Consider the following 12,648-nt stretch of genomic DNA (forward strand, 5'->3'; position numbering starts at 1 on the left):
CCTGGTGCTGAAGCATCAGATATGTAGCCATTGCATGGTCAGATTTTGTGTTTACCAAAGATTCCCAGATGTGATGTGGGATATAAGTCATGTCAAGCATGATTGTCATTATTCTGTGGTTGAGTAGTTGGCGCGATGCTCACTAGAATGAGTTGGTGAATATTTCTCATCCTGGCTCAGCTATGGATACCTCAAAATATGGTCTACTGTTAACCTATGTATGGGGTTGATGGTCAGTAATTGACTGACGACACCAAGTACTTTAGCAGAAACGTGAAGGGGAATGTCAACCATGCATTCAGGACCTTCTCCTTCAGCTGCACAAGGTGGTCACATCGAATTGCAGGTTCCTCAGTGAACATGAAGAATAGAACTACACCCAGTATCTAGGCACCCACCACAGGCTTGTTATCTTCTTGCTGGTAGAGTTCTGGGGCACAGTACAAAAGAGCACTGCAGAATGTGTCCAACCCCTGTCCAGCTGTGACCTGCAACTCATGTAAAGTCTAAGAAGTTGATGTTTTCTCCAGTGTCTACCAGGATGTTCGCTGGCTTCAGATCTCTGTGTGTGGTGCTCTTCTTGTGGAGTAGCTCACAGAGCATGTGATCTGCCTGAACCTTCCCTGGGCCTCCTCCTTTTGCTTTTCTCATGCCTCCAGGATGTGCTGCAGTAACTGTCCCCACATGAATGCTCCAGCACAACTTAGATGTTCTCAATGTGTCAATACCTTGAAACAACTTGATCATGTTTAGTTGGTCCATGGTCTTCTACTCTACCTTTAGCAGGACTTCCATGGGAACCTCTGTCTCAGTGAGGAAAGGATGAACCAGTTTCACCTGAGCAATGCTGCCCTGTAAGGTGTCCCTTGGGCCACTATAATGGTTCACAAGAATATCCTTAAAGAAGGAGCTGACTGAGAGGATCTGCCACTCTTACACTTCACTAAACTCTCTACTCTCACTACACTTTGTAAGAAACAACAAAAAAAAAATTTAGATGAAAAGGAAGGAAAGAAAAAATAAACAAAGCAAAATAAAATATTATCTCCCTCGTAGAAAAAAAAAAGAAAAAAGAAAGAAAGAAAGAAAGAAAGAAAGAAAGAAAGAAAGAAAAGAAATCCAAAATCCCTAAATCCAAAACCACCAAATGAGGCTATGCCCACCCACCACAAAAAGAAAAAAAAAAAGAGCAGTCACAGCCAGGGCCTGAAATGACCCATAACCCATAGCAGCTGTCTTTCTTTCTGGCCTCCCCAACCTTTTCCACTTTCATAAAAAGAATAAGAAAGGCTTGAGAAGCTTTTTGCTTTAGTGGATTATGGAGACTGATATTTACTTGTGTAGAAATTAAAATCTGTAGGATGCTTCAATGGCCTTTTTTATTTTGAGTTCAAGAGTCTATAAATAACTTTTGGCTTATAAAAACTTTATCACACCTACACTCAAGGTATTCAATTCCCTTTTCTTTCAGCTTGAAATGACTGGTGTCAAAAGGATGGTAGCAACCCACATCATGATAGGCGCTTCATTCTCTAAGACTCTGTAGGGATGTTTTACCATATGCGGAGCTGAGAGGAAGGATGCTTCCATTATGATTTCCCCATAAGGTCCTCATCAGATACCGTGGGATCCAGAAGGCAGTGGGTTGATATATTCAAAGTGAAGAAGGACAAAACACGATGCTCCAGGGGACTCCTTCCTTGGAACTTAAGGACTTACCTGAGCACCTGGGTACAGAGGGATGGTTGGTGGAATGCTGATGTTTATGACTGGTGTCTGGCAGAAATAGGCTGTCTGCAGCTTCTGTGCTGCTCCCTGAGCTCCTCCATCTATTTATGCAAACGTTGCTGATGCAGCCAATGTGCCCAGGTCAGGCTGGGGCAGGTGATTGGAGGCCTGGTGGCCCTGGGATCCCCATGGAACTGCTTGTGAGTACATCAGGTATGGAGTTTCTAGGAAAACACTTCCAATTCCTGCAGCTGCCAAGGCGGGAAGTGGTAAAATGGATTTGTGGTCTCAGGTGCAAAAACCTGTAAGGTATGGGTTCACTGGCTCCTCTGGTTGCTGCCACTGTGGATCCCACCATTGCCCTTGTGAGTCACATAGCCATTGTGGTTCCTGTCACCTTCCCCTTTCACACAGGCCTTGTGTTGGATGATCCTCATGCTTCACGTCTTTCATGAAGCCTAGAGCTCCTTTGCCAAAGGGGTCACCCTCTGCTTCTGTGGTTGTACCTTGCTAGGTTCAGCAGTTATTCTTATAAACCCTCAGGCCTAGAGTTGGGCTCACAGTGCTGGCTCTGGTGTGCCATGACTGCACTGCTGCAGAAGCTCTATGTGCCCTCAGAGCCAAAGCATTGTAAAACACCAACATTAGTTGGCATTTGTTAAAAACATGTGCCTCTTCTGATGATAACAGGAAGTTTAAACTGCTGCTGAGATTCAGCTCCATCTTGCAATATTATAGAAATCTATTCAGTGATTTGTAATAAATTAATCCAATAAGGGGTGGATATTATGCATTACAAGCAGAAATTACATTTGGAACTGGAGATTGAGAAACAGAAGACATGGTCTGTATGCTTCAGAAACTCAGATGTATTCAGTCAAACTGGCCAGTCAGAGAACAATTACAGACAGTATAATAAGTGATATTTGAAGTGTGCCAAAGGTTCTCAGGAGGAGTAAGGGAGGACCCTATGAGAGAATAGTAAACACAAAGTGATAATTTCAAGTCCTAAGCCCCAGTGCCTGTGACTGTCACCTTATTTTGAAGTAGGGTCATTGCAAATGTAGTTAAGTTAAAATTTTTGAGGCAATATCATTCTGGATTTAGGCCAGTCCTAAATCAATCATGGGTGTCATTGTAAGAAAAATGTGGTGGAGATTCCTGGGGGAAGTCCTTATAACACCTAGGGAAGTCTATCTGGAGATGGAGGCAGAGACTGGAGATAGGAAGACCCAAGCCAAGAAGTGCCAGGCATTTTGCAGCCACTAGTGACAGGAGGGAGTTGTGGTCAGATTCTCCCTCTGAGCTTCCAATAGGAATCAATCCAGCCAACACCTGGACTTAAGACTCTGAGATAATTAATCTTTGTGTTATTTTAATTTGCCCAATCTGTGGGAATCTGTTATGGATATCCTAAGCAACAAAACAAGTCTCACCTAGTCTGGAGGCTGAGACAGGAGATGACCATCAGTATAAACATGCTTTCCAGCTCAGCAGCATTTAAGCAAAGAAGGCCAAGTAGGAGTTCACCCAAATTATGCATGGGAAAAAGAATTCCATGAAATGAAAACAGTCCATATTTTCACATTGTTTCCTATAAAAATACTAAGTCCTAATTCTACTAGAGAAAGGCAAAAGACATGACACTCCCCCAGTTTTGTCTACTCTAGGCAAATGTCTCCACTATGTAATCGACCTGGTCTGTTGGAAGGGGCCTTGATATCTCACACCTCTGTTTCTATCATTTTCTCATCTGAATCATTGTAATAACTTTCTAATTGGTCTATCTAATTCCATCATGTTCTGTGCCACCCCTAATGCATCTCGACATAGCAGATGTCATTGACATTGGGTGACATTGGGTCATTCTCCAGCACAGAACCTCCCAATGGCTATTCATAGAATTCAGAGAAAAAACTTGAAGTTCTTAAATGTTTGAAAGACAAAGGCAGAACTGATGATCCATGAGTTTTTTTGATGTCAACTCCTGTGACTTAGCCCTTGACTCACTTGGTCTTCTTGCAATTCTGCACATGCTGACTATGAGCCTGTGTTAAGGACATTGCAATAAGCACCTTTCCCTTTCCTCTGAAACACTCACTACCCAAGTATCTGTCTGGCCTGCTGCCGGCCTGCCTTCATGTTTCCTCTCTAAGGTCAATTTATCAGGCCTTTCCTGACAAAGCCATAACCCTTCCTCCAATACTTCTTTTCTACTCAACAGTACTTAGATTTCCCTCATAGTACTTATTATCATCTGAATTTTGTATTTTTATTTGTATCTTGTATATTTTCCCTCAACAAAAAAGATATGTTTCATAGAATTAGGGACATGATCTCCTTTGATCAACATTATGTGATAACTGTGTAGGACAGTGCTTGATAACATGGTATGATTTCAATGAACAGTTTTTGAGTGAATGGATGAATGTGATATCAAAAATCTTTTGTTTTAAATGAGAGCTTCACAAAAAGAAATGAAAATATTTCATGAAAATTTCTGGATTTATTATTTAAAAACTCAATAAATTTAACATATAATACTATAGAAAAAAGTTACAAGTTCCACTAACAGATTAAAAAATCTCACATTCTTTTTAACACAAGAGCACATGCACACAAAAACACACACACATACTATGAACAAACAAACAAACAAATTGTTTAATCAATGTGGTTTTGATATTAAGTTTCCATTTTGGATCTTGTTCAGTGATGCTCCTGTTGCATAGGACTGTTTCAATTTGAAAGTACTTTTCTGACCTTAGCTTTCTTTTCCTTATTCGTACTTGTTAATTTTACACAAGGTAATAATATAGTTCAAGAGGCTCAAGTGATACCTAATGATTTCCAGGGGGAGATTTTACTTCTTCTGTGTGTACTCTGCAAATACTGACCAGGGCTGAGATGCTATGTCTTTTGGTCTCTCCCACCTGGGCATTTCTGTGCCTCTCCTTTCTTTGCTGGAATCATACTACACTGATCAGATTCTATGTTCTCTGCCCACTGTGACGAGGAGGGAGAGACCTTTGAAATTGTTCTAATCTTTTCATGGACACATAATGATTGTACATATTTGTGGATACTTTGATTTAAGCATACATTGTGTAATTATCAAAGCATGGCAGTTAGCATGTCCAATACCTTAATTTTTTACCATATTTTTTATGATGAGTAAATTTGAAATTCTCTTTTAGCAATTTTTAGATACACAATGAATTCTTGTCAACTCCATCCACCTACCCCACTGTGCAATGAAACACCATAATATATTCCACCTGTCTCACTGTACCATTGTGCTTGCTGACCAGTCCCCTACCCTTCCTCCCACCTGCTCTCTCCAGCCTCCAGTAATCACTATCATGTTCCTAAGTTGTATGAGATCAGCTTTGTCTAGCCTTCACATAGGAGTGAAATAGTGTGGCATCTGTATTTCTATGCCTGACCTATTTCATTTAGCATAATGACTCCCATGTCTCTCCATGCTGTTGCAAATAACAGGCTTTCATTTTTTCTTATGGCATAGTAGTAGTCTATGATGTGCCTGTAGCATATTCTCATCCCTCATTCCTCAGTTCATGGACACCAAAGTTGATTCCATATCTTGGTTATTGTGAATAGCTCAGCAGTAAAGATGGGAGAGCAGCTATCTCTTTGACACACAGATTGCATTTCCTCTGGATATATTCCCAGGGGTGGAATTGCTGCATCACACAGAAGCTCTTTTTTATTTTTATTTATTTTTTTTTGTGGTGTTGGGGATTAAACCCAGGGCCTTGTGCTTGGGGGGCAACCACTCTACCAACTGAGCTATATCCTCAGCCCAGTAGTTCTATTTTTAATTTTTGAGGTGCCTTCATAATGATTTCCATAATGGCTGTATTAATGTATTTTCTCATAAACAATGTATCAAAGTTGAGAAAGGCATTTTAAAAGTTTTTTCCATAAGCAGAATTACTTCCAGGTTAAAGTCTGACTTATGAACAGCTCCTTGTGAGAAAAAAAAAAGATGGAAAAAATGAAAATTTCTTTATATTACCCTTAGGAAATAGTCAGCAAAGGCATACAGCTTAATCCCTCATGGCCAGTGTCCTGTGGGCTACTCAGGTAGATAATAAAAATGCAAACTTAGGCTTTTTGGGGAACACACCTGGTGAGATAATTCTTTGTAGAACTAGCTGCTGAGGAAGAGTGGAGGAGGGCAAATGTGGGGAGAGGGTGATGTGCACCTACCTTTATATTTACCTTAACACTCAACCTCCACTCCAATCTGAAGAAGAGCAGGGCAACTAAGCTGCCATAAGACAAGTGTCTTGCTGAAGGTCACTCAGCCAGTGGTTAAATCCAGGTTTATTTGATTTCATGGACTGTGCTCTTATACCTCCACTCTACTGCCTAGATGTCAGAAATAGATTTTGGGGCTGGGGCTGCAGCTCAGTGGTAGAGTGCCTGCCTCGCCTGTATGAGAAACTAGGTTTGATCCTCAGCATCACATAAAAATAAATAAGTAAAGATATTGTGTCTGTTGACAACTTTGAGGGATTTGAGCCTAAACCTTTAAAAAGTAACTTTAGTACAAGAATGAAGGCAGCCTGTGTTGTAGATGAGACATAGCTCACCATTGAGGAAGACAGGTAATCCAACAGTAGTGAGGACTTGTAGCCTCAAGGGAGTGCAGCAGGAGAGCAGCATCAATCAGATATGCTCACTTAGGAGGACCCTGGGTGTTGACATTGAAGGCAGCCAAGGAAATGTCAGATATGTCTTTTTGAATTCTACAAGAAGCAGAGGTCTTTAGAATTCTTTGTTTTCAGTCTGGTAATTGATATGTCTAATGCTGAACTCCATGTTTGAGAACCTCAGGCATGAAAGGAACAATAGTGCACTTTCCACACAATACAAAGACAGTCTGAAACCCTGTGAATTAGGGTTTTATTTGGTTACCCTCATTAGCTGGTTTCCCAGATATATTTCCCCATGTATGCATCAGTGTACAATTGTACAATAGTAATGCTGGTGTCAATAGTAATTAACAATTTTTGAACACCTGAAACTAAACAGTTGACCTGTAGTGACATAATACCTCAAAGCAACCACAGAAAGAAGAGGCCGTTTTATTTCCCACATCATCATGAAGAACATAGGCTTACAGAGGTTTATAGATCAGGCCCACCTCACACAGAGAGAAAACAGCAGACCTCAGATTTGTACTTAGGACGCCTTGGTCTGAGAGCCTTGTCTGAAAGCCTAGGTGTTGGTGTGTGCTAGGTACTTGAGAGGGCAAAGTGGGTTAGGGCAGAGTTCTCAAGAGAGTATGACAGTAAGGTGATTTCTTCCTTTCTTTCCCTCCCTTTGTCTTTCCCTTTTCACTTTTTTTCTGATCTTTTCTCCCTGTTTACTTATGTCCTTAAAATCTAAAATGAGTTTTCTTCCACTGAGAGAAGTTGGGATGTCTTCCCAGGTGCTGATGCCACTTGCTAAATCCTGGGCACAACCACAATCCCAGAGTCTGGAATGCTTAGTGTCCCCTTCATGAATCACTTTCTCTTACAAAAATCATCCCACTTCTCTCTTCTCAGTTTCCCCATCTAAAACTGCAGATACCATTAGAAATTACTTTTGAAGATCATTACAAAGCACTTTTTGATCATAAGTACAAAATCTGTGGAGTTTTCAGAGATTTCAAGACGGAATTCAGAAATGGAAAAACCCTCTGTGTTAGTCATCTTTTCATTGCTTTTACTGAAATACTTGAGATGAACAACTTGAGAAGGAGGAAGCTGTATTTTGACTCATGGTTTCAGAGATTTGATTCCATGTTGAGTTGATCCCATTGCCTTGGGCCTGAGGTGAGGCAGAATATCATGGCGGAAGGGCATGGTGGAGGAAATCTGTCAGCTCCTGGCAGCTGGAAAGCCAAGAGTGGGAGAGAGAGAGAGAAAGGCCCTGAAGAAGAACTCTTCCAGTAAACACACTCAATGACTTACTTCCTCCAACTAGGTCCCATTTCCCATTCAACCATGAGATTTTGTTCAACTTTCAGATCCAAACCATAGCATCCTCTCATGAAACTCTGGTTCACCCAAATTATTAAGCTACTATTAATGCAGTTTGGTTCATATTGCATTCCAAGAGTTAACATCAAATGCCATGAAGTTATATAAAATACAGAATGATTTTACTGGCGTTTGCTAGAATTTATTTCTATAAGGCTCTAGACTGTGACCTCCAGAGGTAATACAAGTGTTTGCTCCAAGTGGCAGTGCCATCAGAAAACCTCAGCCCTTCTCACCCAGAGCTTTGTCCTCAAATGCTATTCATCGACAGCACTTTCAGGCTTCCATGTCTCAGTGCTTGTGCAAATGCTGAATGCCAAATTTTCTATTGGCTTTGGGATTTTTGTTGCAAAGATATAATTTGTGTCGCTTTAGTTTTATATCATAGAAGGTTTTAAATCACTTTTGGGGGTTTTGCCTTTTGAAATATCAACATCTTCTTATTCTATTACTCCTTTTATGTTTTTTCCTTAATCTCTCATAATTTGTTATTGATTTCATTGTTATTGATTTCATTGATTTCTTTGTTATTGATTTCATTGCTCATGAAACACTCTCAAACACTGCATTGATGTATGCACTAGTTAGAGCAAAGCAAGTTGCAAAGGATTTAGATGTTTGGATAGGAAATACTGCATTATATTAATCAACCCAGAGAACAATAAGCAGATTCAAGAAGATCTAATCTTAACTGAGCCCATACTCTGTGTGGGAATTGTGCCCAGTATTTTACATGCCCTATGTCCTTTAATCACAGTTTTGCAAAAAAGCATAGGTTCCCAATGCAAGAAATACAATTCCCAACTCAAGAGGGGGAGAGTCTCTTTCCAGGATGCCTGCTCCTAAGACAAAACCTTCCCATCAAAGGAAATAATTAATCCCAGGAGAGAAAGCACAGCTACCAGAAAGGTCCAGGTGTCTTTGTGGAAACCTCTTTAAATACCCAGATAGCATAGGAGGAAATACTTTCTGTTGTAGTCAGTTCAAGAGCAAGATTCTTCATGACTAGAAATATCTACTTGAATGTTTTCCTTCAAACTGTGTTCCTCCTTCACTGAAGCCCAGATCATATTTCCATAGTGAATCAAGTAAATCCATTCTGAATTCTAACCCTGGGTTTTCTGTGAGGCATTCAAGGTTTTGTGTAAGAAGGAAAGATTTACTTCCTTAGTATCTGTTGATTTGATATATAATTATCTGTATAGTCTCTCTCAATTGTGTCTTATATTTTAATATTGAAAGTTTCTTATTCTAAGTGGAGGTCACTTTGAAGATGGGATTGCTTCTGAATACCTATAAGCATCATTAAAACTCTCTAAGATTATAAGGTAAGTTCTTCAACAGAACTGATCTTATTAAATATTGTTATTTTTCAGAATACTTAAGATCAGTCTAATTTTTATATTTCAGAATACTTAAGTTCAGTCTAATTTTTCAAGAAATAACAATTCTCATTAACCTGATTTAAACAATGAACAATTCAATTCAAGTGTCACAAAGATGAAACAGTAGTTCTCTAGCAAACAGAACCAATGTTTTATCATGAGATACTCTTTTGTTAACTAAGATAATTTACAGAGGTGGAAACAAAGTTTAAATGTACCTCCCACACATGAGACCTAAATATGAATACTAGATGGCCTAGGACTGACTGAATACAGTAAAACATGGAGAAATCTTTTTGGGATCAATGGCTATGGATAGTATAGGTCTCTGTGGCTTCTTTACAAGTAATATTGAAGAGAATTCCTTCATTGTTCAGTGTGAATTCCGGACATGTGCTGAGTGCATACAGTTAAACATAAAGGAAGGTCCTATATGTGTCCTCAGAACAGTGGTAGGTGTGTTCATGCAACAATTATTAGAACAATCCATGAGATGATATTTTTAATTTTCATTTCATAGATAGATGAAGTAGATGTATGCTTTGCTAGGAAACCTACCCTAGAAAAGAAGAATTCCAAGTGGAGGAACCAGGATTCTAATCAGATTTTCCCTGATACTCATGCCAAGATGCTTAGCTATGTGACAAAATGGAATTTTCCATCAGGGCCTATAATCCACTTTGAAATGGTATTGGAAAATTGAGAATTGGTTGTGAAAGACAGATAAGGACAAATGTACTCTCTCCAAGAATGCAGAAACATTTATTTTCTTAGTATTTGACAGTTCAAATGGATCACTGTCTGTTTGTTGATGAAATTACTTCTACAAATTTGTATCTCATGTAGCATTTAATTAATTATAATAATTATGCTCATGTAAAAAGAGGATTACAAGTATAACATTTCTATAACATGATAATATATGGGATATAAATTAAAGCTGAGAATTTCAAGGCTAATACATTTTGACAACTTGGAGGACAAAAATAAATAGAATAAGAAAAAAAATCTAAGTCATGTTCTTAGCTCTGCCATGTATTAGCTGCTTTTTTTAAGAGCAGGATTCTTATTTCTCTCTGCTTTTACAACAAGCAAAATAAGTACAAGTATACCTATAAGATGATGATATTCAGTAATTGCTAGTCTTGAAGTGAGGATTAAATCAGCAGGCTTTTGGAAAAGCTTTGAGAACACCTAAGGAGTTCAATGAGTTTTGGCAAGCATTGCCATTGCTAAACCACTGCAAACATTTGTCTCTGAGATTGTTTCCTTATCTATGCAATGAAGTAGAATGTACCACACAGGTTATTCTAAGTATTAAAAAGAATCATGTGTGCAAAGCACTTGGTACCAAGAAATACACAGGAAAAACACTGCAAAATAATTTAGCATTGACTATTATGAAGTTCTTGGGTTTAGTTATTAAGTATTATGAATTATTTCACAAGAGCTTTTTATACTTACATTTCCATCACTATTGCACTGCAATTATTTCCATCAACTCTCCTCACTATTCTGCTACCTGGGGTTCCCAGATTTGGCTTTCACTGAACCTTGATCAGTGTCTTGCAGGACACACAGTGGCAATTAGAAGAGTAATGCTCCAGATTCACCCTTCCTCAAGTTCCTTATCACACTTGCACTAATTTTCTCAGTTATGTGTTATAGTTTTCCTTTTCCTAAGAATAAAGATTGTTAACTATACAATGATGGCTGTTGCATCCATCTTCTGCCTCCCTTATGGGATTAATTGCCACAATCTGTGCAATCTGTTACTTATGTTTAGTCTCACCATCTGAAAATTCAGTGTACTCAGGTGGACTCCTGCTTGTGTGTCTGTAAGTTTCTCATGCATAAGCTTCTGGAAGAATCAACATTCAGGAGGCATTTGAGTCATCTGTAAAAACACAGAATGTTTTCCTTAAAAAAAAAAAAAAGAAAAAACTTATAAATAAGGAAAAACACTCACCAAATTTCAGTGCACAATAGAATCTAGGCTTTTAATTTTATTACAATACAGAAGTTTAATAATTTTAAAGTTTTACCCACTCACCCCCAGGTACTATAATAAATTTGCACAGGAAGTACATGGAGAAGAGAAATGTGACAGAGTTTGTTCTACTGGGACTTACACAAAACCCAAAGATGCAGAAAATTATATTTGCTGTATTTTTGCTCATCTACATCATCTCTGTATTAGCAAATTTGTTCACCGTGATTACCATCATTTCCAGCCCACTGTTGGGCTCCCCCATGTACTTTTTTCTGGCCTATCTCTCCTTTATTGATGCCTGCTTTGCCTCTGTCAGTATGCCTAAATTCATCGTGGATTCACTGCATGAAAAGAAGACCATCCTGTTCAATGGATGCATGGCCCAAGTCTTTGGAGAACATTTCTTCTCAGGTGCAGAGGTCATTCTGCTTACAGTGATGGCCTATGACCGTTATGTGGCCATCTGCAAGCCCTTGCACTATGCAACCATCATGAACTGGAGAGTGTGTGCCCTGCTAGTGGGAGTGTCCTGGATGGGAGGCTTTCTACATGCAACCATCCAGATCCTCTTCATTTTCCGACTACCCTTCTGTGGTCCTAATGTCATTGATCACTTTATGTGTGATTTGAGCCCTCTGCTAAACCTGGCCTGCACTGATACCCACATTCTGGGGTTCATTGTTGTTGCCAACAGTGGGTTCATCTGCCTGCTTATCTTCCTCCTCTTGCTGGTCTCCTATGTGGTCATCCTGTGCTCCCTGAGGACACAGAGCCTAGAGGGTAGGCGCAAAGCCCTGTCTACCTGTGTCTCCCACATCATAGTGATCCTTTTATTCTTTTCTCCCACCTTATTTGTGTACCTAAGGCCTGCAGTTACTTTACCTGTCGATAAGGCAGTTGCTGTTTTCTATGCTATGATAGTGCCTATGTTAAATCCTTTGATCTACACCTTGAGAAATGCCCAGATGAAAAGCACCATTAGGAAATTATTTACTAGGAAATGTGCCTGAAGACCAACATTGATGTAATCAAGGAAAGGACCCTTTGAATGATCTTAGCAAGCAGTACTTAAGCAATTAAAATAAGTCATTCAAAAATTATTTTGATCAATCTCATGAGATTTAAGAAATTATGATTTCTGAGTGTGAATTTGCATCATGAATTTCAGTATTATCCATAAATGTAAAACACCAATAATTAAAATCAAAAACAAACAAGCAAAACACCTTTTGCTTTCAAGGAAGAAAAATTGATTTAGAGAAAGAGAAATAACTACTTCAGGACAACTCTGAATCTTTGCAAACCTTTACCAAATTAGGGCTTGTTTTTGCTATCTTCATTCATTTTATTTATCAGGAAAATGACAAAAAGAAGTTTTTAGAACACATCTAGCAATGAGCCTGCAATCAAAACTGACTTACCAGATTATAGTGTTAATTTCTATGTTACAAGAACAAGTAATTATATTAAATAGACCATATTGTTG

General features: G+C 38.9%; 1 protein-coding gene across 1 annotated transcript; it reads left to right on the forward strand.

Moving 5' to 3' along the window:
• Positions 1-11,257: 11,257 nt before the first annotated feature.
• On the forward strand, positions 11,258-12,359 carry LOC144254226 (olfactory receptor 4C46-like). Its single transcript, XM_077797238.1, has 2 exons — positions 11,258-12,164; positions 12,331-12,359. Exons 1-2 carry the CDS (start codon positions 11,258-11,260, stop codon positions 12,357-12,359), a joined length of 936 nt encoding a protein of 311 aa, XP_077653364.1.
• The last annotated feature ends 289 nt before the right edge of the window (positions 12,360-12,648 follow it).

The sequence above is a fragment of the Urocitellus parryii genome, chromosome 4, assembly GCF_045843805.1.
Source record: "Urocitellus parryii isolate mUroPar1 chromosome 4, mUroPar1.hap1, whole genome shotgun sequence".
NCBI lineage: Eukaryota > Metazoa > Chordata > Mammalia > Rodentia > Sciuridae > Urocitellus > Urocitellus parryii.

Coding starts and splice junctions, on each gene's coding strand:
- LOC144254226 (XM_077797238.1), top strand. CDS start 11,258: ATGGAGAAGAGAAATGTGACAGAGTTTGTTCTACTGGGACTTACACAA. Junction 12,165..12,330: donor GAAATTATTTACTAGGAAAT/GTGCCTGAAGAC, acceptor CATGAATTTCAG/TATTATCCATAAATGTAAAA.